The sequence below is a fragment of the Phocoena sinus genome, chromosome 6 (assembly GCF_008692025.1).
Source record: "Phocoena sinus isolate mPhoSin1 chromosome 6, mPhoSin1.pri, whole genome shotgun sequence".
Classification (NCBI taxonomy): Eukaryota; Metazoa; Chordata; class Mammalia; order Artiodactyla; family Phocoenidae; genus Phocoena; species Phocoena sinus.
This window is the reverse complement of record NC_045768.1, coordinates 1,474,982-1,499,532: the sequence shown is the minus strand read 5'-3', so window position 1 is coordinate 1,499,532 and position 24,551 is coordinate 1,474,982. Positions and strand designations below refer to the sequence as shown.

The 24,551-nt window shown below is 62.0% G+C and overlaps 1 protein-coding gene across 1 annotated transcript; it reads right to left on the bottom strand.

Annotated features, from left to right (window-relative positions):
• Positions 1–18,144: 18,144 nt before the first annotated feature.
• On the bottom strand, positions 18,145–24,319 carry LHX3 (LIM homeobox 3). Its single transcript, XM_032634024.1, has 6 exons — positions 24,074–24,319; positions 21,759–21,930; positions 21,021–21,223; positions 20,159–20,310; positions 19,888–20,059; positions 18,145–19,089 (listed from the first exon to the last, which is right to left on the bottom strand). Exons 1-6 carry the CDS (start codon positions 24,165–24,167, stop codon positions 18,671–18,673), a joined length of 1,212 nt encoding a protein of 403 aa, XP_032489915.1. The 5' UTR covers positions 24,168–24,319; the 3' UTR covers positions 18,145–18,670.
• Positions 24,320–24,551: the final 232 nt, after the last annotated feature.

Genomic DNA, 24,551 nt, shown 5'->3' with positions numbered 1-24,551 from the left:
TGATGACACGAGCTCTTCCATCCCCCCTGCCACAGATGCCTCAACGGTGCAAACACGGCTGGATAGTCACTATGATCAAGGGCTACCCCGCCAGCTGCACCTGGGGGCATCCAGTGGACGTTTGGAGACATCCTTCAGACTGAAATCCTTCCCCTGGGAGAGCAGAAAACACCGCTGTCAGCTCGGCCCTGAATCCTGGGCCCTCTGGGGCATTTCTCTGGGTCCAGAGTTCAAGCAGGTGGGCAGGGAGCCTCTTAGAGTTTGGCCTCCCCCACGGTCCTCTAAGGGGGGACTGCCACATCCAGAAGGGACACAGAGGCCGGGGAGGCTGCCCAGGGCTCGTTGTCAGCCAGTGAGCAGCAGACCCAGGGTCTGTGCGGATGTAATTAGTTAAGGATCTTGAGATCGTCCTGGCTTAGGGTGGTCCCACATCCAATGACCAGCATCCTTATAAGAGAAAAGCGGAGGAGATTCGAGACAAGCCCAGAGAAGCCGGGTGAAGACAGGGCGGAGACTGCAGTGACGTGGCCACAAGCCAAGGACACCTGGGGCCCCCAGCAGCTGGAGAGCCAGGAAGGAGCCTCCGCCGGAGCCTCCTGAGGGAGCGCGGCCCTGCCCGCACCTTCATTTCAGACTTCTGGGCTCCTGAACGGGGAGAGAGTCAAGTCCTGTTGTTTTCTGCCATCTAGTCTGTGACAGTTGTTACAATGGCTCCAGGACACTGATTCACGGCCCCAGGTGTGCGCGACCCCGGCTGTGTCTGTGCCCCTCTCACCCCATCCCTCCTCACTCCCGTTGCTCCAGGAATCAAGGCAGGGACAAGTTTCCTCCCTGTCTTAGGGCCCCTGGCTGGGTCTGAAAAGTGAACTGACAAGGATGGATGAACAGAGAAAAGCACACAGTCTATTTGGTCGAAGTTTTACACGACATGGGGTCCTGCTAAGGAAGTGAACACCTGAAGAATCAGTGAGCCCCGGGATGCGACGGGGGCGTGTGTGATGGGGGTGGGCAGTCGTGGAGGAGCCGGGAGGGTCAGGAGCGTGAGGTGAGCATGGTAAACGGGGCGCTGAGCAAGGCCTGCTGGTTTGGATTCCTCCCGGGTCCCTCGTCTTTAGAGATGAGGATGCGCCTGTCCTCCGGCTGCTGGGACGGCCTGTCTCACCCGACAGTTCAGGGGAGAAGGTGGGGGAAGGTCAGAGTGACCTTCTGTTTCCAAAGTTTTCTCAGACTTCTTCAGCTTTAAACATTCATCAAGCCCAGGTGCCATATTTTGGGGTAGTGTGTCCCAAACCCCATCACAAGCTCCCGCTCTGTCCCTCATCCACTTTCATTGGCCTCGGACATTTCCACTGTGACCCAAGGGGACCGGGCTCCCCAGCACAGGCCTGGACCACACTCCAGTGATTCCAAGTAGGGTGAGCCACATGGAAAGGGCCCAGGGAGCTGGTGTGGGTGGCTGAGCCGATGTCCCATAGGCCTGGGGAGGGGGTCCCAGCGTACAGTTGGAAAGTGTGCCAGGCAGAAGACACAGCAAGTGCAAAGGTCCTGAGGCCAAAGACTCAGAAAGGAGCCGGGTCACAGGGGGCTGGAGTGGGGCTGGAGTGGGTGGGGTGCTGTCGCCAGCACTGCTGGAGAACAGGAAAGAGGGCCAGCCCCAGGGACTGCTCAGTCCTCTTTCTTACCTGGTGGCCCCCTGGCTGGTACACCTGCTCTGAGCTGGGAGCTCCCCAAGGGCGGGGCAGGACTGTGGGGCCCTGGGAGCCAGGTAACGGGTGTGAACAGATGCTTGCGGAAGCCGGGGGAGGGCCCTTTCCAGGTCACCACTCTGGGCAGCCCCTGAAGGGCCTGAAGCCCCAGTCAGGAGGCTCCACAGGCCACCTGGGCGGCTGGCCCAGCCTTCCTGCCCACCTGGGTTCATCCAGGCTGTCTAGTGAAGCAGCCATGCCCCAGGGCTGACCCACGGGACCTGGGTTCCCGGAGCCTGAGGATGGACTCCCTCCTGGGGCAGCTCTTGGGGGCGGGGACTGAGTTCCCCAGCGGGGGGCTTTGGATCCAAGGGACCTCCTGACCCTTGCCCAGGCCGCTTCCTGCCTCCTTTTCCTCCCTGGGTTCAACAGAGACGCTATTGTTCAGACCCGTGGAGAACGGCAGGCCTCCCACTCGCCACTCCTGGTGACCCAGGCTCCCCACCCCCTCCCAACCAAAACCTAAATAAAATAAATAGATGGGAATTCCGAGGGGGCACTGGAATGCAATCAACCAAAAAGGCCCGAGTGCTTCCGAAACGATCGGATTCATCAGAATGATGGCTCCGCAGCCCTACGCTGAGGAAGCCAGGCTTAGGGCTTTTGTCTCCGGTGCCAGCGCCTAAGCTCCTGCCCGGGCAGGAATGTGGGCCCGACCGGGTCGCACCCTGAAACCCGACGCCGCTGCCCCGGTGACTCTGGCTCCGCAAAGGCCCAGCTCCTCTCAGCTCTGCGGGATTTTGTTCCCTGGCCGAGCAATTTCTCCAGCACTTTCCCTGGGATCAGCTCCTAACCGAGGCCATAAGTCTTTTTCTTCCAAAATGTAGACCTCATTCCTTTTGGTTTCTGACACAGACTTGCAGCATATTAGACCAGGGGGCCTGGAGCTGGGGTCTAAAGCCCTAAATGAGTCTGTGAATTGCTTTCCGTGGCAATGTTGCCCCCCTCGGATGGCATCACTGCCGACGCGGACCCGCCTGGGGTCAGGGGCCCATCTCTACCCTCCCTCTGCCCAGGGCCGATGTCCTCGGTGCCACCTGCAACCCTGACCGGAGTGGGCTGGTGGGTCTACCGCTTTCCTCGCTGGTTCTAGAAGCCTCTGAGCAGGTGTTTGGCATTCACAGTCCAGCCGTTTCTGCTCTGAAACAGTTAGGGCCGGCAGAAGTCCTTGCTTAATAGCAGTCTAGCTGGCCGAGTGGTCACTGCCTGCGCGGGCCGTGCAGTCTCTCTCAGGTGGCTGTGTCTTCATCCTACAGATTAAGGACGAGGCTTGGAGAGCGGCCGGGGAAGCCCAGCGGTTCAAGCCCAAAGCTTCTGTCCATCCCACTCCCGCTGAGGCCACCCAGAAGGTCACGCCTGGCACAGTCCTAAGGACACCACACAGTGCGGGGCCCAGGCAGCGCTCTGAGCTCTGACGGTCTTCACCAGCTCGGCCCCTGTCCACCCGCAACCCTGCCGCTGAGAAGGGCAAGAGTGACTAGCTCTTTATTACTACAGAGATTTCTAGAAATTTTAGACCGAGAGCCAAAATGTCCATTGGTGGTGGAGGATGAGAAGGAATTAGCCACGAGTCAGGAGCAAATCCTCGCGGAGGGCCCGGCTCTGCTGCGACCCGAGTGTCCTCCCTGCCCGGCTCCCCCGAGCCGTCCCCTGGCCCCCAATCCCCACTACAAGAAAGGGGCTGGCGGGGGTGGGAACGGGAGCCTGGCTGGTGCCTCTTCTGAGCCACCCACTCTGGACAAACACCGTGACCTAAAGCAGAGCCGGGAGCGCCAACCTTTTCATCAAGAAAGATTTAATTTATTGGAAGTGCGGAGTCACAAATCATAGGCGGGGAGATTTATCACCTCCAGGAGTGGAATTGACCACAGAGAGAAGGCAACATTCCCAAGCTACACTCACTCCTTTAATAAAGTTGAAAATGTAAGATATGCCCGTCCCACCCTGGGAGCCGTGGGCAGCGGCCAATGAGTTTATGGAGGGTAGTAACACATGACTGCTCGCCATTCCGTTCTGGAGAGACAGAGAGATGCAGTGGGGACCTCCCAGGTCACGCTGGGCGTCTATGATTTAGGGGTGATAATGGCCCGGAGCCGGGGCAGGGAAGGTGGCAGGCCTGGATGGGGGATGGCGCAGGGGCTCCCCAAGCCCCCTGCACGCCCTGCCCCTGCTCCGTGCCTGGAAACAACCTTCCGAGCTCTCTGTGGAGATCCCCAGACCCGGAGGGTCTCCTGCCTGGGGAAGACGACACCCCTTAGGAGAAGAGCTAATCCCTGCCCCAGCCGGCCTTAATCCACCCCTCAGGAAATGCCTGATCCCCACGGCTAGACCTCTCTCGATCTGAGATCGGGGGTGTTTCCTGGCAAGGGTGGTGTGAGATCTGAACTGGCCCCTCGGGCGGGGGTGTCCAGACTGGGGCCTGGAGTCATAGGCTCTCAGACGGTCTGGCCAGCCACCTCTCTAGTTACAGCTGGGAAACTGAGGCCCAGAGGGGGCGGGATTCCCTTGGGAGCCCACGGGCAGCCCCCAGCTCTCCCCAACAGACACTGAGACCCTCGGAGGTGATGCGCCAGCTGGGATGGGCCAAGTGTCCCCCAGAGACCCCCTGAGGCCCTGGACCTGGCCTCCTGGCCCCCCACATACACGCCAGGCCGGCCTCTGCCTGGGACTCAGGCTGCGCGGGAGGGCCGTCTGGCCTCCGTCCGCCGTCCAGGCCGCAGGTTTGCTTCCTGCTGCGGTATCAGACCCGGCCGTGATGCTCTGCCCTTGGCCTGCGCCCATTTCTGCCAAACAGTGGTGCCTCCTCCAGTCACCCAGCAGTGCTTTCCCGCGGCTTTATCTAAGTAAAAATGTAGAGGGTGTCCCTCTGCCCTCTGCCCACCCCAGGACACTGTGACTTTGAGCCCCTCAGGGGATGGGACCCTCGGTGCCAAGAACTTCTCTCAGCAGGGAAATCGGAGGCGTGGCTTCGAAGCAGGAGGTGGCAGGGAGGCTGTGGAGCAGCAGGTGTGCGTGTCTCTATGCACGTGTGCAGGGTGCGTGTGTGTGTGGGTGCACTGTGGGCATGTGGATTCGGGCACGCATGCCCATGCACGCACGTGTGCACACGTGTACAGCGTGTGCATGAGTGGGCACGACGTGGCCGTGTGCGTGCGTGCCTGCCGGGGGGTGGGCAGTTGTACCTGTGAGTGTGTGTACCTGCCTGGCGCGTGTGTTGATACCCGCAAGGGGGCTCACCTCCTTGGGTCGTTTCTTCCTTCCCCAGGCCTGACGCCCTGGGATGGGTATGACTTGGTACCCCCCAGCCCGGCCCGCAGCTGCCCCCGCTCACCTTGCCGAGCCGCACCCTGGGCGCCCCGCCCCCGTAATTCTCCCGTGCCTGCCGCCCAGCGGCTCCGCCCCCGCAGAGCTCTGGGACCACCCACTTGCCCAGCCCCTGCTTCCCCGCCCCCAGCACTCTGCTTAATGTCCTTCTCATAAGGAGTTTTCAATTATAAGCCTAAATGAGGTCTATAAATTTGACTTCATAAAATTCCACGCACGTCATTTTCCAGCAGAAAAGGCTCTCTAAGAAATATTTTCCTTAAGGCCCCTGCGCCCCCCTCCCTGTGCAGCTGTAACATTTATTCTAATATTAAAATGGCAGGTGTTCCATAAATTGTGAGTCATCAGCGCGCTTCATTGATTTTCCCACAGCTTCCAGCCCGGGAGAAGCCACGTGTGAATATCAGTCTATTCGATTGAGATTCATACCCTATTTGGGGGTCAAAGAGCGGGACCCCATGAGCTTGAACTTCTGTCAGCCTAAAGCGGATCGGTACTTGGAGATATATCGGGGTTGGGGGCCGCCGCTCACACAGATTAAGTGGCCGTAGATATGAGGTGCGGGGGCGGCCGGCGGAGGGGAAGGAGGAAGATGGGGCCCTGCTGCCTCTCCAGCGAGGCTGGGGGCTCTCCCGGGCCCTGGTGGCGGGGGTCCTCAGGGGGGCTAGACCCAGAGGGGGCGCGAACAGGGTACGGCGCTGTGATGCAGGACAGGAGCTGGCGTGCTCAGCCGGATGACCCCTCCGGAGGTGGGGAGGACAGAGGATGGCCACTGGGGCCCAAGGACCTAGGAAACTGCAGAGACCCTGGTCCCGGCCCAGAGACCTGGCCCACAGAGCCAGGGGCCCAGTGAGTTCTCGCGCTGGAGGACCCTGCCGCCCGGAAGGACACTCGGGGAGCGGGGCAGGGGCGTGCGCCCTGTTTTTAATGGTAACAAAGGGATTCAGAATCTAGCTGCGGCTCTTCGCCCTGGCTTTGGGGTCTCCAGGGCTGTCCAGCCGCTTCCTCCCACACTCTGACCTCATGCTTCCTCGCCAGGGCTGCTCCCTGAGTCGCACATGGGCAGGCTTCCCTGCTTGGCGCTCCCGCGGATGCCAGCCATCCGGGCCTCTCCGCTCCCGCCTGGGACTCCAGTCCATTCTGCCTGGACCCCTGGCGCCTCGAGGCCCCTGGGTGACATCGTACACCCAACACCTCTAAGAGCCCGCTGTGTCCCAGGCCGGGGGAAACCGCTAGCAGGTCTGCAGAAGCCGGCCCTGACCCCGATCCCGTATTTTACGACGGGCACGTGGGGTCAGTGCTTCCTTGCTGCGCCTGGGGATGGTCAGGCTGACCCGCACTGCTCCCCCCGCCGGAAGTGGCGGGTCCCCGGCCCTGGGGACATTGAAAAGGCACGTCCTTGCTGTGCCCTTGCGGTGGGGTCACTGCCAGTAAGGATGGCCCGCCCCCTCATATATCACCGCCCACCCCGCCCCGCCCTGCAAGCCCAGCCGGCCTCTACCGCAGAAGGCAGGGGATCTGCTTAGTTATTAGGGAGATAAATAATTTGAACTCTGGCCTTTTACCTTTTCCCCCAGAGGGCGGGCCGCCCCCACGCCCCTCGGGCATCCTGCCTGGAGGAGCAAATTTCATTAGGAGTCCTGGCAGCTGGCAGAGGCCACCCTGCGAGGCCAGCGAATGGAATTTCTTTATGGAGATGAGACATAAGAATATGAAAATTTAAGCCGGAGCGGATGTAATTTAACTTTGCATTATTTATCGGGGACACAAATCCTTTCTAACGTTGGCGGATTTGGGAGGGCCCGGCAGGGTTGCTGGGGCCTTTGGGGAGAGAGGGGGCAGCTGGTGGGCTGCTTTCCACCCTCTCTGCCTAGACAAAAGTGATGGGGGAGTTGGCAGCACCGTTGGGCCGTAGGTGAAGTTGCAGATGTCCACACGGGATGGGCGGCCAAAGGGGACGGGCCCCACTGCAGGGGGCAGGGCTGCGGGCATCCAGGGGCAGCCTGGGTGGGGGGAAGGACGGAGGCCCCCTGGGGATGCCCTGCACCCGATTCTGCACCCAGCTGACTAGCTTCGCCCCCGGGCCTGGGGTGAGCAGGACCCTGAGCGCCCCTCACCAAGGTCCTGAGCGGACCTCCTGGGGGCTGGTTAGCTCTGGACGCTGACCTGGGGTGGAGCTGAGAATCCTCCCTGCAGGGGGCCACGGTGACAAGGCAGCACACCCTGGGCGGCGGAAGGACAGATACGTACCCTCTCCCAGCCCTAGAGGCCACAGTCTGAAATCCCAGTGTCCGCTGGGCTGGTTCCTCCGTTCCAGGCCCTTCTCTAGCTTCTGGTGGAGGCTGCAGTCCCTGGCGCCCGTTGGCTTGTAAAGCATCACCCCATCTCTGCCTGTGTCATCACAGCGCCATCTTCCCCTGTGTCTCCCTGTGTCCCCGGGTCCAAATTTCCCTCTTCTCTGAAGGACACTAACTACTCAGGGTCAGGGCCCACCCCACCCCAGCCCGGCCTCCTCTTAATTTGATCACACCTGCAAAGACCCGATTTCCAAATAAGTTTCCATTCGCGGGTACTGGGGGTGAGGACACGGACACCTCTTTTGGGGGGACATGATTCAGCCCCCACAGCAGGAGCGGGGAGGGGCATCTGTCACCTCAGACCCGGAGGACGCCCGGAGGACGAAATAGCCCGAGTGCTATTAATTTATCCTGTGCTCTTGAATGTTCTCTTTTTTTTCCATAAAAAAGATTATTCAGTGTAATCTGGTTTTTCAAATATTCAATTAACTCGAAACTCTAGTTGTTTGCTAAGTTTTTAAGTTCAGTTTACAAATATAATTCTCTGATGAAGCTTAGCAAATGCTGAGAACAACATTAGGGAACTTCTACAACTCAATGAAATGCCCTTAAACATTTAAAATCCACTTAACGACCTTAATATTTTGTCTCCTTGTTCATAACTTTAGTTTCTGGACGGAACAAAGAAAAATTCCCCAAAGTATAAATCATTGTGTATCAAAAAAACCCACAATAAACGTGGAAACACAGAGACTCTTCTGTCTTCTTACGTTTCCAGTGCGGTTTACAAAGTTAGTGAGAGATTGACCCTAAAAGTTGGAATCGGTTATTTAATTAAACATATCAGTTGGAATCACAAGCTGATGACTAATGGACCAAGACAAAGACAGAAAACAGCAAACACACAGATTCCTTAAACTCCAAGTGGGGAAATATCCTTAATTCTGCATTTTCCTGAGTTAAAGTTGCTTCCCTCCCCGCCGCTGCTCCCTCACTCGGCTGCTGCCCTGGGCCACCTCCCAGCTCTGGGCCAGCACTGCGGGGTGCGGGGACAGAAGGTCCCGCTGGGCCTGGGCACAGGAGGAAGGGGGCGGCTGTGCCCCTTGCGGCTGCCCGGGCTCCCCCATCCCCCTCGACCCCAGGCTCATTAACCCCTTTCCTGGCCAGCGGCTGGGGGAAGTCAGGAGACGGTTCCATTGAAAAATTCCTCAGCGGGTTTGTTAAAGGCAGTGACAGGAGGCCGCCTGGTCTCTTGGGGAGGGGACTGCCGCCTGCCTAGACCTAGTGGGGCGCCTGCCCAGCCACCCGCCAACTGCAGCCAACACACAAAGGGCCAGATGGATGAGATGGACGGCCAGATGTAGGGGTGGAGGGTGCAGGCCACCGGGATGGGTTGCACAGGCCTCTTCCCAGGGGCCGGCCCTCTGGAGTCAGCCCCCAGACCCGCTGGGAGCCCCCAGCTCATTGGCCAGCTGGGAGGCCATACGCCTGCGTGCCTGGGCCGGACGAGGGGCTGGGAGCCGGTGGTGGAGAACGCTGTCGGGTTAAGGATGGCACAGATGGCACAGAGGTGGGGGACCTGGCACAGAGGTGGGGGACCCGGCACAAGGGGCGCAAAGCCTGGGAAAGGCGTGCCGTCTCTGTGGGAGGGCGACAATGACACTTACAGGAACGGGCAATGAGGAGCAACGGCCGCGGTTCTGGGCTGCCTCTGGGTTTTCCTGCAGCTCCACCCATCCCGGTGTGGACCCACCTGCTGCCCCTCCACCAGCTGCTCCCCAGGGCGTCCCCTCCAGCCTCAGCCGTCACCCCATCACCGTGTGCTCCAGAGACGCCCGGCTGAAAGCCGCCCAAAGCCAACATCTAAGCGCAGATGCCAACCCTCCTCTGAATGGAACGATTCCACCCATTTGCTCCCGGAGAGAGAACGCTTGCGTCCTCTCAGCGCCCCCCGGACCTTCCCAAGCCTATAACCACGTCCACCCACCCCCAGGCCAGAGCCACCACCTGGCACAATGCACAACGTCAAGGACTCGTGTAGAGCACCCAGGAGCTTCCGAGAGCAGGGGGCCCTTGGCCGAAGTTGGAGAAAGTCCACAGGACCAAGCCAGCGACCCCGGGGGGAGGAGGAGAGAGCTAGTGGGGGGGTGGGAGCCACGGAGATGGCTGTGGGCTCCCCCAAACTGTGCTCAGAGCCCCATCAGAGACAGGGGGGATTATAGATGGGGGGTGGGAGTAGCTTTGGTATGGGAACCTTCTAGAAAAGAAGAGGAAGTCTACACAGGGTTGGTCTGCTCGGCCAGGGAGACGTCCCTGGAGAAGGAAGACGCTGACCCTTCGCCAGTGGGTCCTGGGCCAACAGCTCTGGACTCTAGGGCACGCAGGTAGGGACAGGCTGTGCTAGCGTGCTCCCATCAGCCCGGTGAGCTGCCCCCTCCTGCCCAGGCTGGACCTGGTCTGCTCTGCCAGGAGCTGACACGCCCAGGAGCCCAGTACAGACAGTAGGAGAGGCCTGAACGGCCAGTCAGACATCAGGTAAGGCCTCCAGCAGACACATCTCAGAAGGGGCATTTGGAGGCCCAGGAAACGGCCATGGTGCGACACCCAAGAGAAGAAGCAGGTCACAAAGCCGTTGTGCATAGATGCAACCCACCCAAAACATACACGCCACAGCGAACAGTCTGGAAGGAGCAATACCAAAATGGTCTCTTGGTTAGAGGACTTCAGTGCCTTTGCAGGTGGGGTGAAGTGGGTTTTTCTGTTTTCCAAAGTTTGCACGATGAGCGTATATTACTTTCATAAGCAGAACATAAGCCATTCGCATTCGTTTATAAACACTGACTGTGGCCTCTGCCTTCCGGTGGCTGTGAGCAGGCAGCCCCGGACCTGGGAGATGGGACAGGAGAGCAGGGACCCCCAGGAGACCCCAGGAGGGCCCCAGCAGCCACCCACCAGCAGCCATCCACCCGTTTTCCAAATACCTGGTAGGGCCCCGGGCTCAGTGGTCCCCACAGGTGACATCATCTCTCCAGGCTGCAGCGTATCCCACGCCCCCATATTTTACCTCCCTGACAGCCTCCCCGCCAGCCAGCCTGCTCCCGCCTCCGGCTTCTGACGCCTGATGTCACCTGAAGGACTAGGAGAGAATTCCGCCCACCTAAGTTATGACCCAACGTGGAGCCGCCAAGGCCGCCCGTAAAATTTCCTGCCTCGTTATCCATCTCCGTCTCCGCGGGGCCAGCCAGCCTGTATCCAAATCCCACCCCCCACCGGGCTTCATTTTAACTAATAGGACACTTAGTTTAATGAGGAGAGTTTGCATAAGAGGAACTTGCTAATTAAATTTTAAACCTTGTCATTCTAAAGATTAGCCGGAGCTCTGAACAAAGCCTTGTCAGGGAGACAGGGAGCCGCCCCCCCACCCAAGGAAAGTCCAGTTTAAGGTCTTGAGTGCAAACTACTGAGAGGCTTCTGCCTGACCAGCCAAAAAGGAATCGTCTGGAAGGTGTAAGAGCCTCGTGGCCCCAGGATGACCCGGGCTCCTGAGGCCATCGCTGGAGGAGATGGTGAGGAATGCTCCCCCCACACCCCACCTGGGATGCCAGGCACCCGACGCAGGCTGGTGGCTGCCCCCTTCCGAGGGCCGAGCACCCATCTCTCTCTTCACCCACCTGCCATCACCTGGGGACTGGTCCCCACAGCTCAGAGCTGGTGGTGGCTGGCTGTCTGGCTGGCCTCCCCTGCCCCCCAGAGAGGCCAGGGCGAGTCCCTCCAGTGCAGAGGCTGCAGGGGCCGCCCCCAGCGCTGGGCCACCTGCCCTGCCGGCAGCCAGCATTGTTCCCACAGCAAAGAAAGAAAACGGGGCGGGGGCGGGGGCGGGGGCAGCATGTGAAGAGAGTGGAACTTCACAGGTCTCGACTTCTGACCTTTCTGGAAGTCAAACAAGGCTGGTGGTCAGGGCAGGCTAGCTTGGGTACAATGGCCAGGGGGCCAGGACACGGCCACTCCCCAAATGACCACCAGGCCCTAGGGGCTGGGGGCTGGAAATGCACTTTCCGCCCGTGCCAAGGGCCTCCCCCAACCAGTGGGGTCTCCCAAGCCCCCCTCCTCTCCAGACAAGCCCTTTCCAGGAAGGGGAGAGGGTCCTTAACATCCATTCCTGCCACTTGCTGGAAGCTGGTGACACTGGGCCGATGAACTCAGCTGGGGAGGGTCCCTCTGTGGCCGGACTCCTGCCTTGCAGGTGGGGCCCATGGACCCCACCACAGATGCACCAGCCCCCATCCCGGGGCAGCAGCGCTGAGGGCCCTCTGTGCGCTCCACCCTGGAGGGGGAGGTGAGTGGAGGGGAGGGTCTCCCGGGAGGGGGGCTTCCAGGGACCACTCTGGGGAGGGGAAGCATTTGGAGGGGTGGGACGCTGATGCTGACTCCATGACCCAGCAGGGCGGCGGGGGGGGGGGGGGGGGGGGGGGCGAGGAGGGAGGGCCCTTGCTGGTCCTGCTTGCTCTCCTTAATCACATGATTTCCTGTCTGCCGACAGGCTGTGAGCCGGGCCTGTCTGGGAGGGGTGAGTGGTGCCCCCTTTATAAAATTGAGGTGAGGGACTTCCCTGGCCGTCCAGTGGATAAGACTTCGCCTTCCAATGCAGGGGGTGCGGTTCGATCCCTGGTCTGGGAGCTAAGATCCCACGTGCCACCCCGGGGGGGGGGGGGGAACCCAAAACATAAATCAGAAGCAGTATTGTAACAAATTCAATAAAGACTTTAAAAGAAATTGAGGTGATATTCACATAACATAAAATTAACCATTCTAGAGCCTGCGAGGTGCAGCCATCACCCCAAACAGAAACCCCGGACCCATTAGAAGCCACTCCCTATCCCCGCCCACCCCACAGCCACGAATCTACTTTCTGCTGCTGTGGATCCACCTGTTCCGGACATTTAATAGAAACTGAATTACATACAACGTGTGGCCTTTTGTGTCTGGTTTCCTTCACCCAGCACGACATTTCCAAGTGTCCCCCGTGTTGTATCATGTCCATGCCCCACTCTGTGCTATGGATGGACCACATTTTAAAATTAATTTATGGGGCTTCCCTGGTGGCGCGGTGGTTGAGAGTCCGCCTGCCGATGCAGGGGACGCGGGTTCGTGCCCCGGTCCGGGAGGATCCCACATGCCGCGGAGCGGCCGGGCCCGTGAGCCATGGCCGCTGTGCCTGTGCGTCCGGAGCCTGTGCTCCGCAACGGGAGGGGCCACAACAGTGAGAGGCCCGCGTACCGCAAAAAAAAAAAAAAAAAAAAAAATTAATTTATGTATTGATGGACATTTGGGCCATTTCCACCTTTCGGCTGCTGTGAACGTACTTGTACAGGTGTTTGTCTGAGTCCCTGTTTTCGGTTCCTTTGGGTTTGATCTAGGAGTGGAATGGCCAGATCACTTGGTGATTCTGTGTTTACGGCTTTGGAACCAACAGACTGTTCTCAGTGGCTGCACTGTGAACATTCCCTGCAGCGGTGCCGCCGGGGCTCTGATTCCTGTTTCCCTGGGGCCGTGATCGGCTCCTCCCATGCTCAATGACCAGGATCATCCCCTTTGATGGTTGAGGAAACAGGGCTTGCAGAGGTGCTGAGTGTGGACCGCAAGCGTGCGGGGATGGACGTGGGCTTCCCTCCCGGGCCTCATGTTCCGGGATGCGGTCCACGTGGACGAGGACATCCTCCGGCCATTCCCCACCCTCCCCCTTCCTGCCCACCAGTGGGGCAGACTCTGGCCGGAGCAGGGCAGATGGATGTAAGCCACCTCTGACCCTGTCTGTGTTCCCCACCCCTAGATTTGGAAATGCTCCATTCAGAAGCACAGGGCACACAAGGGCCCCAGAACCTCAGCACGGAAGGAAGCCGTGTTTCCCTCACAGCCACCAGACCTACAAATTAGGGAGAAAGTCCTGGGGCAACTCTGACCATGCCCCTGCCTCAGGGCAGGTCTGATCCAACCTGGCCGAGTGGGTATTTGACCTCTGTGACAACAGGCTAGAGGCCGCTCCCGTGGTTCACGTGTCACTGCCCTCAAAGAGCGTGGCTGGGGGGTTGTGAGTGTGAGCTGTGTAGAGAGTGGGTGAATGTGCTCACGGGTGAGCGTGCCTGCGTGTGAGAGTCGCCGGTGTGTGCGTCTGTTCTGCACGGAGCTCTGTGTTCTGAGTCGTGAGTATGTGCGGGTCCGGCGGGTCTGGTGGGTTCCGCCTCCTCCAGGTCAATGGGATTTGCCCTCAGAACCTGAGGAAGGTGGCTTAGGTGCTGCCCCAAGGTTTGCTGAGCGTTTCACTCACGCTTGTTTCCGGCTTTGCCTTGGTAAGTCTCCCAGTAAGCCTGGAAAGGAGGTTGCACGTGCTGCCCTTTGCAGGCTCAGAGAGGTTGAGCGGCTCACCCATGGTCACACAGCTGCAGTGAGTAAGTAGCACGGATGGGAGGGTCCCTGAGTCCATTGACCCGAGTCTGGGCTCTACCAGGTCCATAACAACAGACGTGGGACTCAGTGGGGAGCCCGGGTCGTCCCTACCCTGTGTCTCTCAGGCTCCCCGGACCTAGCCTCACCCCAGCTCTGCAGATGTCAGCCGGGTGGACCCCTGACAGGTCACATTCCACAACCTGGACGGGCTCTTGGGAACACATGGAACTGAGGGTCTGAGGGCTGTGTGAGTGTCTGGGGGCTTGTGACCACTTCTCCAGGGACGGCCTCCACACCCGCTGTGACACTCATACGCACTACCCCCCCACACACACGCTTCGCTGACTCTGGGGTCTGCAGAATCTGTACTTTTCTCCCAGGTTTGGCCTTGGACTCCATCCCTGTGATGGCCCCGTGACGGCTTGCTTCTTAGGCTCGTATCTATTTTTGAATGCTGAGGGGGCTCCGCTGGTCAGGAGGGAATATTTTTATGGTAAAAAATGAGCCAAGTTGCATCAGCTCCGGGGGGTAGCGGGGGAAGCCGTCACCGCAGGTCACCCAGGCAGACTGATGAAAATTCTGCTTATGAAGTCGCTGCTCCCCCATTAATTAGGGGGGAGGGGGCCCCTCCGTGCCACTGTGCACCTCGCCCACGGCCAAAAGCTTGTCAACACTTTCCACGAAGAATGAAAATGTAAATAACTTTCAGATTATTCAATGTCACCAAGGTATGGAAAAAGGTCGTCATGCTGGGTGTCATTTATCTCGTTGCGGATTTAAAGAGCTTTTTTCTATTAAATTTCTTAAAATTAATGTTTTATGTTGCTCAGAGTAATTTGAACAATTATGGGCTTAAAGAATTGATCATTACAGCCCCTGGGATTTAGCGCTCCAGACTGATTCCTTTGAAAACCCACTGATTTATCGTTTTGCTACTCAACCAGGCGAGCCCCCGGGGTTGGGGCCCCCAGTCCGCTCCTGCCCCAGTCGGGGGACCAGTCCCCAAGATACGTCCGCCCCCTCCTGCCAGCAGGTGGGGAGGAGGGAGTTAACGCAGGAAGGGGAGCGGCGCGTCCCCTGGTCTCAGGGAGAGAGGTGTGCCTCTGATTCCCTATGGTCCTTCATCCCCTGTGCAAATTTTATATTTAAAAGGAAAGCAGTCCTTTTATGTACTGGTCGAAATTATTATTTTTATTATTCAGGTATTTACGTGTGATAATGTATACAAGCGTCGGGTTCAAAAATTAACAACAATGTATATGTCAAGATGAGTATTCTATGTTAAAATTTAATGTTCTAACTATTATGATAAAGAGCTTACTGCTGAAGAAAAAGTTGACGAGCCCTAGCCCCCGTCCCCCTCTCCACGAAAAAAGCTCAAGTGGGTCCCGCGTGCCCGCCAGGGTGCCTCCCACCCCGAGCCTGCGGCGCCCCTCCCGCTCGCCGCAATTCGGTGGGGGTCCCGGGAGGGCGCGGCGCCGCCCCGCCCCGCCCCGCCCCCGCCCCCGCCCGGCGCCCACCGGCTTCGCAGCGCCCTTTCCTGCTCTGTTCCTCGCGGGCGGCGCCCGGGGCCGGTTGGGCGGGGCAGTGGCCCGGCCCGGTGCGGCGCACCCCTCGTGGGCGGGTCCCCTCCGAGGCCCCGAGACCCCAGGGCCGGTCCTCGGACTCGGAGCTGGGTCCCCCACGCCCGGTTCTGCGGCGAGAGGGCGCGCCGGGAACCCGCATCCTGAGCTGTGACACCCACAAACGCCTAGACGCCCCGCCTGGTTAACAGACTCCATCGTGGGAAATAAGTTGTGGTTTCCAGGTGACCCCCGCAGACGGGGCCCGAAAGATGGGGCGTCCGCCTTCCCCTGCGGAAGGCCCGCAGCCCGAGGTCCTCCCCACCGGAGGTCTGCCCCGCCCACCTCCTCACTGCGGGTTCCAAGCCTCGAGTCCGGGCTTGGGCCTCCAGTCCGAGGTCACGTCTGCTGGCCGAGCGGGGCCCGGAGGTGGGAGCTCGAGTGTCTGCCCGGGTGGGGCGAGCGGAAAGGGAGAACACGCGAGCTGGCGCTCAGCTCAGATGCGGAAACAGACCCGCGAGGTGTGCAAACGGGCACTGTAGCGGTGACCGCGGGTCTGACCCAGCTGAGCCCCCCGCCCGGCTGCCCGCCCGCCAGCCCCCAGTCCCGGCCGGGGCGCGTGGCGAGCGCGTCTCCTCCGGCGGACGCGGCCCCTGCGGCATCCACTCTCCTCCCCGCGCCGGGGGGTGGGGGTGGGGGGTGGGGGCTGGGCCTGGGGCCCCGATGCCGCCCCGACGCGCCGCCAGCTGGAGCGAGCGCGGCCGGACCTGCAGACAGCCGGCGCTTTATTAACCTGTCAGCGCCTGAAAGGTCCCGGGCGGCCTGGGGAGGTCTCCAGGCTGGAGGGGGGGCGCGATTTGAGGATTTATACCCCCCTCGGGGCTGCTGGAGGAGGCAGCGTCCGCCCCGCGGCCGCCAGGGCCCCCTCCCTAAATCCTGAATCCGACCCGGGCTCAGCCGCTTTCCGCTCGGGGTATCCGTTGCCAGAAAGAGTCCAAAGTGGTTCCCCCCAGGAGCCCGCCCCACCTGCCGCTCGGCCACGCCCCTGGGAGTCCGAGACCTTTGCCTGGGACTCCTTGCACTTCCCGACGGACACCTCTGCTCATCATGGGTCCCCCCGTGGCTAATGCAGCCACCCACCCCCACCTCTGCTCAGCCGGCTCTTCCCCGGGCACTCCCCCCGACTGAAGGGAGATCAGGGCCTCTGCTCCCACCCCTGAATTTTCTCCCGAGGGCCTCCCCCATTTCTTGGCCCTGGCATGCCCCTGCCCCATTAGATACCCAGGGCCCAGGTGTGCCTGGGAGTTGCCAGCAACGTGCCTCCTGGTGGGGCCACACGTTCTGGGCGCTGGGCAGTGGCAGCTGCTGGTGAGGGAGCAGTCCCTGCCAGGGCCAGTGGGACCGGGGGTGACTTGACCAAAGCCCCTTGGGCTGCCTGGCCGAGGGGACGTCTGGGGAGCTCCCCCTCCTCCTTTCCCACACAGGGGACCCTCAGCCTGTCCCCCATCCTCTGCTCTGATCTGGTGCCCAGCTCCCCCGCCCCCCCACTGGGGGCCTGTTCACCCACCCAACTCAGTGCCCTGTTGTCCAGTGAAGGACTCAAGAGCCAGGCCTCTGCCCTCGGGCAAGGTTGGGGGGGCCCCAAATTCACTAACTCTCCTTTTATGTCCCCCGTTGGAGGGGGCGGTCACCACTATCTCCACAGGAGGAAAGCAGGGTGCAGAGGGGGCTTGCCCAGGGTCACACAGAAAGTGAGCAGATGGCTGGGACTGGAATCCAAGTTGCAGAGACCCCCCCGTGACCACGTTCCTTGAATCTCCTGACTGGTTGACTCCAGCAGTCCCCCTCCCCCTGCTGAAGCCAGCTCCCAGCTGTGAGCAGTTGTGCTTGGTTGTGTCACCTGGCCACCCCAGCACCGGCCTCTCCCAGGGAGAGAGCGGGAAGGCCCAGCCCCTCCACCCATGGCTGGGCCGTCTGTTCTCTCACATCTCCTTCCAGTGCTCAGAAGCCTGGCTGAGATCCAGGGACAAAGGGGCCCCAGTTCACACCAGGTGCCATCCCTGGCAAGGAGCCAACTACTACTCCAACCGGGCTTCCAGCTTTCAAAGAGCAGTCCCCCACTCCCGATGACCCCCTCCGCCTGCACCCCCCGGCATCATGAAAGGCACGGGCTTTCCAACAACTGTTATTGACAAATTCATTGAAGTCTGGGAAGGAACCGATGGTCGGAGAATAAATAAAAGACAGGACGGTCACAAAACCAACAGGTAGCTTGGGATGCAGGCTTGAGGAATAACTTGGATTCACACCCAGCCAGCCTTTGTGTCCGTGGCAGGCGGCAGCAAAGCATCTGTCGAGGAGGGCAGCGCGGGCTCGGCGAAGCCCCTGCTCCAGCCTTCTCCAGCGGGGCGTCCAATCCTCTGGCAGTTGGAGCCCGTGGAGAGGGGGAACTGGGGGCTGTTTGGCAACGGAAATCGGGGGCCTGGGCTTAGCCTGGACGCTGAGGGCCTGGGGGCGGCTGTGACTGGTAGGGAGCTCCTTAGGGGCTTAAGGAGTCCATCTCCCCCCACCCCAGGGTAGTGGAGCCCAGAAGTACGGGAATATCTAGAGCCAGTTGCCCCAGGGGAGAGGGGTAAGGAGGTTCCTGGGGAAGGTAGGAGTTGGTGGCTGGGAGGCCCCCAGAGGGACCAGGAAGGACACAGGCGTGGCCTCCTGCCTGGCCAGACAGGCCAATCTCTGACCTAAAGGTGGCGGGGGGGGGGCAGGGGGCTACAGAACTCAGACATACGGAGCCTGGGAAATGAAAGCACAATTAGTATGTTTTTTCTTTTTAATTTTAGAAATTAAAGCATCTTCCGGCCTGAGGGCTGTGCTGGTCAGGGCAGAGGCCCCAGAGCAGAGTGAAGGCCTGGCCTTGGGTGTGTGTGTGTGTGACACTTCCTGTTTGGAAACTGCAGCAAGCACTCGGTTAATTGGTCGATAAAGGGAGAGATCTGCTTACAAAACAAGGCTTGCTGAGTGGCCACCAGGTGGGCTGGCCCCCTGTCCCAGGAGGAGCTTCTCAGACAGGAGCCTGGAGAGTCCCTCTGCCTAGGGGAGGGGGCTGCGGGGGGGGGGGCACTCCGCAGAAACGAGCCCTCCCTAAGTCCTCATCCTGTCCCCCGCCGGTGGCACTGCGTCCTGCAGGGGTCCAGGGCTTTGGGGACAGGAGAGCTCAGCTCCAGACCACCCCCAGCCAGGGGCCGTGCTGCTGCCCAGACCCCTCGTGTCCGGTGCTCGGTGGAGCCGAGGGTCTCAGTCAGAACTGAGCGTGGTCCACCTCGTCCAGCCAGGAGGCGGGGCTGGCAGGGAAGTCAGGGTAGCCCCCGCTGCTCCCCGTGGAGAGGTCAGAGCTGGGTCCGTTCCCTGCCAGCACCCTCATGGGTGGGGGCCCACCTGGGGCTCCCGAGGGCAGGAGCCCCAAGCCGGCATCCGGGTACACCAAGCTGGAAAGGAGGGTCTGGGGGCCAGGGAGGCTCTGCAGGGCAGCAGGGGATGGGGGGACGCCGTAGGGGCTGCCGGGGCGCAGCTCTCGGTACTGCTCCGGGCCGGCCAGGCCTCCGTGCTCCAGCGGGAAGCTGCCTGGGGCCCCCGAGGGCCGGCCCAAGGCTGGGGCAGGCTCTCCCAGGCTGCCGTAGAGGCCGTTGGCAGGGCCCATTTCGACCATGGCTGGCTCATCTGCGGCGGAAGCAGAGGGCACTGCTCGGTGCCCACCGTCCGCCACCTCTGGCCCCGCTCAGTGCCCCCTGCAGGGGTGACCTGCGCCACGTCACACGACAGCTCAGCCCAAGTCTCTCACCCCTTCCACCCCTGAGCCTGTTCAGCTCAATCCCACCTGATGCCTAAGGAATGGTGGGCTCCCCTGGTGGGATCAGGGCCAGGAATAGTCCAGTCAGCGCCCGGGGCTCCAGTACGATCCCAGGGTTGCCCAATTATGCAGACAAGTTAAGTCCCAGAGAGGCTAGGTGAGCAGCTTAAGGTCACAAATGCTGCCAAAGCGTCTCTTGCACAAACTCTCTGAGGATGGACATTAAGGGGGGGGGGGGTGTCTTCCTGCTTTGGGAGGAGATAATCGGGTTCCGGAGAGGACCCTCCCCCAGCTCCAAGCAGCTCGGACTTTTCATCACCCCCAAATTGCACTGCCACCTTCCTAAAAATCATTGCAAGTGCCGGGGGGCAAAGACACCGTCCACACCCTCCCACCAGGACAAAGCCTGCAGGGGGACAGGCCCTCGGGTCACAGGGGTTCTGTCCCCCTCCAGAGGAACAGCAGTGGTCCTCAGTGGCCAAATCACAGGGCTTGGGGATGGGGACCAGGGTCTATAAACGAGTGCTTTATAGGTGACGCTAAAGAGGCCAGGACCCAGGACGTTCAAATTTCCAGGCTCCCTACGGTCAATCAACCCAACGCTCTTCCCCATTCGGGGCTGCCGCTCTGGGCGCCGCGGGTGAGGTGGCCGCCCGCGCCCGCCATACCGGTGAAGGAGACCTCGGCGTCGCTGTCCTGCCCCTCTTCCTGGACGCTGTCCTTGTCCGACTTCGAGCCGCCGCGGGCGCGCTTCATGTTACGGAAATACTGGCCCCAGCGCTGCCTGCCCGCGTCCTTCTTGAGCCTCTTTTCCTTGGCCCGGCGGTTCTGGAACCACACCTGGGGGCGGGGGCGGGTGAGTGGCCGGCGCCCCGGGACCCGGGGCGGCCCTTGTCGGCCAGCGGCTCGCAGGGCGGGCGGGGGGCGCTGGGCGCTGACCTGCACGACGCGCATGTCCAGGCCGGTCTCAGAGGAGAGCTGCTCGCGCACATGGCGCGCGGGCTTCGGCGAGGTGTTGTAGGCGCTCTTCAGCGTCTCCAGCTGCTTGGCCGTGATGGTCGTGCGCGGCCGTTTGGCCGTGGCCTCGGCCTCTGCACCGCGGGGAGCCGTGAGCCTGAGCCTGGGCCTGCTCCTACTGCTGCCCAGCGGTCCCACCCCCCTCCGGGCGCGCGGACGTCGGGGCCACTGAGGCCGCCGCCGCCGCCGCCGCGACAGCCCGTCTCGGCCGCGGAGGCCAGCGGCTTTCGCGGGACGCGGGCGCCGGGGAGCGATGGCGCAAACGCGGCGGGGGGCGTCCGGGCCCTGCGAGGGGCGGCCCTGCGGCGGCCTTCTCTAGGGACCCCGCGACCCTGGATCGGGGCGCAGGCGCCTCCAGCCTCGGCCCCTCGCTGACAAGTGGCCCCCACCCCCACCCCTCGGGTTCCTCTTTGTTCCAAGGGTGCGGGTAGGGCCGGATCTTCACGGTCAGGGATTTAGGAAGATAATTCAGACGCGGAAAGTTAATCCACATAATTCAGACCAACAGCCCTGCGCTCCCAAGGGCGGCGGCCACTAAGACCCCAGACCCCGGCTTCCCCGGAGCGGGTCTGATACTTGTTCCCGCCAACTCTAGCTCCGGGGCCTGGGGGTGGGAAGGCGCTTAACTTCTCGCCCCGTGGTGAGCGCTTCGCAAAGGACCCTGGAGGGGAAGGATCCCTCCGCGCCCGATCCGGCCTGGCCTTAGCCCCATTCTGCAGGCGAGGAAAGCGGAGGGTGGGCCTGCCCGGGCCAATCCCGGGGACCATCGCCCCCTCCCACTGACCTCGCTGCTTGGCGGTCTCGTAGTCTGCCTTGCACACGAGCCGGCTGTCCTCCATGAGGTAGAACTCGTCTCCCGTGGCCAGCTGCCGCTTGCACACGACACAGGCGAAGCAGTGCAGGTGGTACACGAAGTCCTGGGCGCGGCGCACCACCTGCGTGGGCGGGATGCCCAGCTGGCACGCGGCGCACTTGGTCCCGAAGCGCCTGCGGGACGCACAGGGCGCGGCTCAGCGCGGCGGGCGGGTAGGAGAGCAGCTAACGCGGCGCCTCCGCGCAGGGCGCTTTCCGGAGGGAGGCTCCCCCCGGGCCCTGCCCCCGGTCGCCTGCCCGGCAGCTCCAGCAGAGCCGCACAGACTACCGAGAAGGGGCCCCGGGGAGCACGGCGGTCCTCTGTGCTGGAAGGGGAATGTGAATCCCGGTAGGCGCCCCATCCCCAGCATGAAGGACAAAAACAAGATCAAGATGAAGAGGGAGTCAGTCCAATAGAGCGCTACAAACTTGGGGTTACCTTCTTAACGACTGCTTCGATGATTCACAAAATTAATTACTTTAAGAAATTGCTAATGTGCTAGCCCAGCTGCCATCGGAGAGGCCCCAGAGTGCCCTGCCTGGGGAAAAGGAGGGGTTTGGGGATGGGGGCTTTCGGGGCTCCAGACTTGGTTATTGCGGGGGCCCGGGGAGTCCCTCAGGGTGGCAGCCTGCAGCCAGCCCTTCCCTCCCAGGCGGCAGCCAGGCTCACTTGAAGAAGTCGTCCTTGCAGTAGACGCTCTCTCCGCGGCTGAAGCAGCGCTCGGCCAGCGGCGTGTGGCAGTCACTGCACTTAAGGCACCTGCTGTGCCAGTGGCGGTCCAGAGCCTTGAGGATGAAGCGGTCCAGGATGTGCTGGTCGCAGCCAGCACACAGTGGGATCTCTGCGGGCAGAGGAGCCACCAGTGGTCATGGGCACCACACAGAGAGGGAGAGGCCTCACCTTCCCCGCACACCCTCTTCCCCGGCCAGCGTGAGCGGCTGCCTAGCTCCCCAAGTTCAGGGAGTGCATGACTCTGAAGTCCACAGCCCGGCACACGGTTGAAATTCACGACAACTGAAACTAGGTTTAGAAACACGCCCATGAGCAGGAAGGTGCCCAGGCCATCCCATTAGGCCAGATACCTTCAACTGCAAAACGTTTCCAGTTCATGAAGGACACACGTTGAGCTCAAATGAAACCCCTGCCCCAGGGGCTCTCTTAGAGGCTGGGCTGGAAAACTGGTCCTTACCATCACTGGAGGCCAGGCACGTGTGGGTCGTGGGGCATCCGCCACCCAGTTGCCCTCATTACTTGCACAATTAAGCATCATGGCGGCTAGGGGCTCCTTGCAGGTGTGGCTGCCCGGCCCCGTGGCCCTGTCTGCAGGCCACCAGAGTAAACGCTGCTGCCCTCCCTGTCTCTGGGCGGCCGTGAGGGTACTTGTGAGTGGACTGGGCACATGGACCCTCTGTCCTCATGCTCAGACGTGGATGCCTGAGCTCACAGTAGGCAGTTTGCCCTCCCCCCAGAGACACTTGGCTTCTGCTCCCCTGGGCCTGCAGGCCTCCGGGGGAACCAGGCTGGGGAAACGCAGGGAGCCACAGGTCCGTGAGGGGCTTTGCAGGGTGCTTGTGAGGTGAGGACTCCCTGTTACTTTAGAAAAGGTCTCCGCAGGGAAGAGAGCCACGAGCAGGAACTGGAACATACAGAAATATAGCACCACCGCACCACGCTCACCTCACTGACGGCGGACTCCTCCGGCCCCAGGCTGGCCTGGCAGCGGCGAGAGGGCCGGAGAGGGACCTCCCTCAGCCCCAGGAAACCACGAAGGACGGGGTCCCGCGTCGGGCAAAACCGTAGCCCTGGGTGTGGAGCCCGGGGATCTGCCGCCTGCCCTGGCCCCCCAACCCCGGGCGGCGGTGGCAGGGCGGCCAGGACACCCGGCACAGAGCTGGTGGCTGGACAGGCCCGCGCAGCGCGGATTCAGCACCGCGGCCCGGACAGCGCCCCGGCCGTGTTACCCGCGGAGCCCGCGTCGGGCAAAAGCCGCTCCCGCCGCGCCCCTCGCGCTCTCGCGAAGCCCTGGCGACCCGGGCCTTACGTTGCATGGCGACTCCGGACTTGGCGGGGTCTCCTACCGTCCGCGCTGGCGAGGCCCAGCAGAGCCTTGCGCCCGCCCGCCGATCCCCGCCGGCTCTCCTGCCTGAGCCGTTTCGCCCAGAGCTCGCACCCCTCCCTTCCTCTCTCTCCGCCCTCCCGCCCCTTCCTCCCAGCCCCTGTAGCCACCCCTCCCAGGAACCTTCGGAAAATAAATAAGTAAGTAGGAGGCGGATGAGACCCCGCAGCCTAGATGCAAGCCCTTTCCCACCTGCTCCATCCCTGCTGCTCCCCGCCCCTCCAGGGCCACCTCCATCTCCATCCTGCGGGTCCCGCTTGCTTGGAAGCCCGCGGAGAACCATCCCAGTTCACAGGAAGCCAAGGCGCTGGGGGCGAGACTGGTGCCGCCGGGAAGTTGGGGGCTTTCCTGTAGGAGGACCAGCCCCGAGTGGGCCAACAGAGCAGGTGCGTGTGAGTGCAGACACCTAGACCCCAGCTAGGGGTGTCCTACGGCCGGGGTCCAGCTCCACGCGGGCCCTTGCATTTGACTCTCTTCCCCTGGAAAGTGTGTAGGGTCTGGGTGCAGGCAGCCTTGCTGCAGATCCTCCTACGCCGTCGTCACTGGGTCTCACGTTTGTTCTCTGTGCGCTCTCCCGATTAGGGCGAGTATTTCCTGAACCGGTCCTGGGACCCGGAGGCCCCCCTCCCTCCCCAGCCTGGGCGCCACGACCAAACACCCGACAACACAGCTCCAGGGGCCCAGAGGCAGCCTCGCTGCTGGGATGCCCAGCACGCAGGGTCGTGCTGTGCTGGGGACCTAGCACCTACTCCTGCCGGCGTTCCCTGGCTCCCGCCGCCTCCGTGGCCAGGCCGGGAAGGGAGCGAGGACCTCTGGGTCTCCACGGGGTCCGCCCTCCCGGGTGCAGCCGCTCGGCCCGGGCACCCACCTCGGCGCAGGTCTTCCCTCCGCGCCAGCAGCGCCAGCAGCAGGTCGCCACCCGCCGACTCCCGGCCCGGGACCAGCTCCCCGCGCGCCTCCATGGGTTCCCGCCGCCCAGCGCCGCGGCTCTCCGGCCCTGAACTTTCCAGGGGCCCGGCGAGACCACGGCCTCAAAGGCCCCGGGCCGGCGTCTGAACGACTCCCGGCGCTGCTGGGCGCTGCGCCCGCGGGCCGCCCAGGGGCCCGGAGGCTCGGGCCGCGGGGAGGCGGAGCGGCGGGGGGCGGGGCCGCGGCGCGGGGCGGGGCCGGGGTCGCCGAGACTCGCCGGTGGCGTCCGCGGACTCCGCGCGCCTTTGCGCGGAGAACTGCTGTGCCCAGACGCCACCCCGAGTGCCCGGCCCGAGAGTGGGGACGCTCAGGGGAGGAGCCGGGCCGGAGCTGCCCGAGCCCGGCAGCTTCCTGCCCCGGCGCCGGCTCAGGGCTGA

Bases quoted from the DNA above. Each gene is read 5' to 3' on its own strand.
- LHX3 (XM_032634024.1), bottom strand. From the start codon at position 24,167: ATGGAGGCGCGCGGGGAGCTGGTCCCGGGCCGGGAGTCGGCGGGTGGC. The intron at 20,311-21,020 runs GTCAGTGGGAGG...CCCGCGGTGCAG, and splicing joins CGAGACCGCCAAGCAGCGAG to AGGCCGAGGCCACGGCCAAA. The intron at 19,090-19,887 runs GTATGGCGGGCG...CTTCCGCCGCAG, and splicing joins CGCCGAGGTCTCCTTCACCG to ATGAGCCAGCCATGGTCGAA.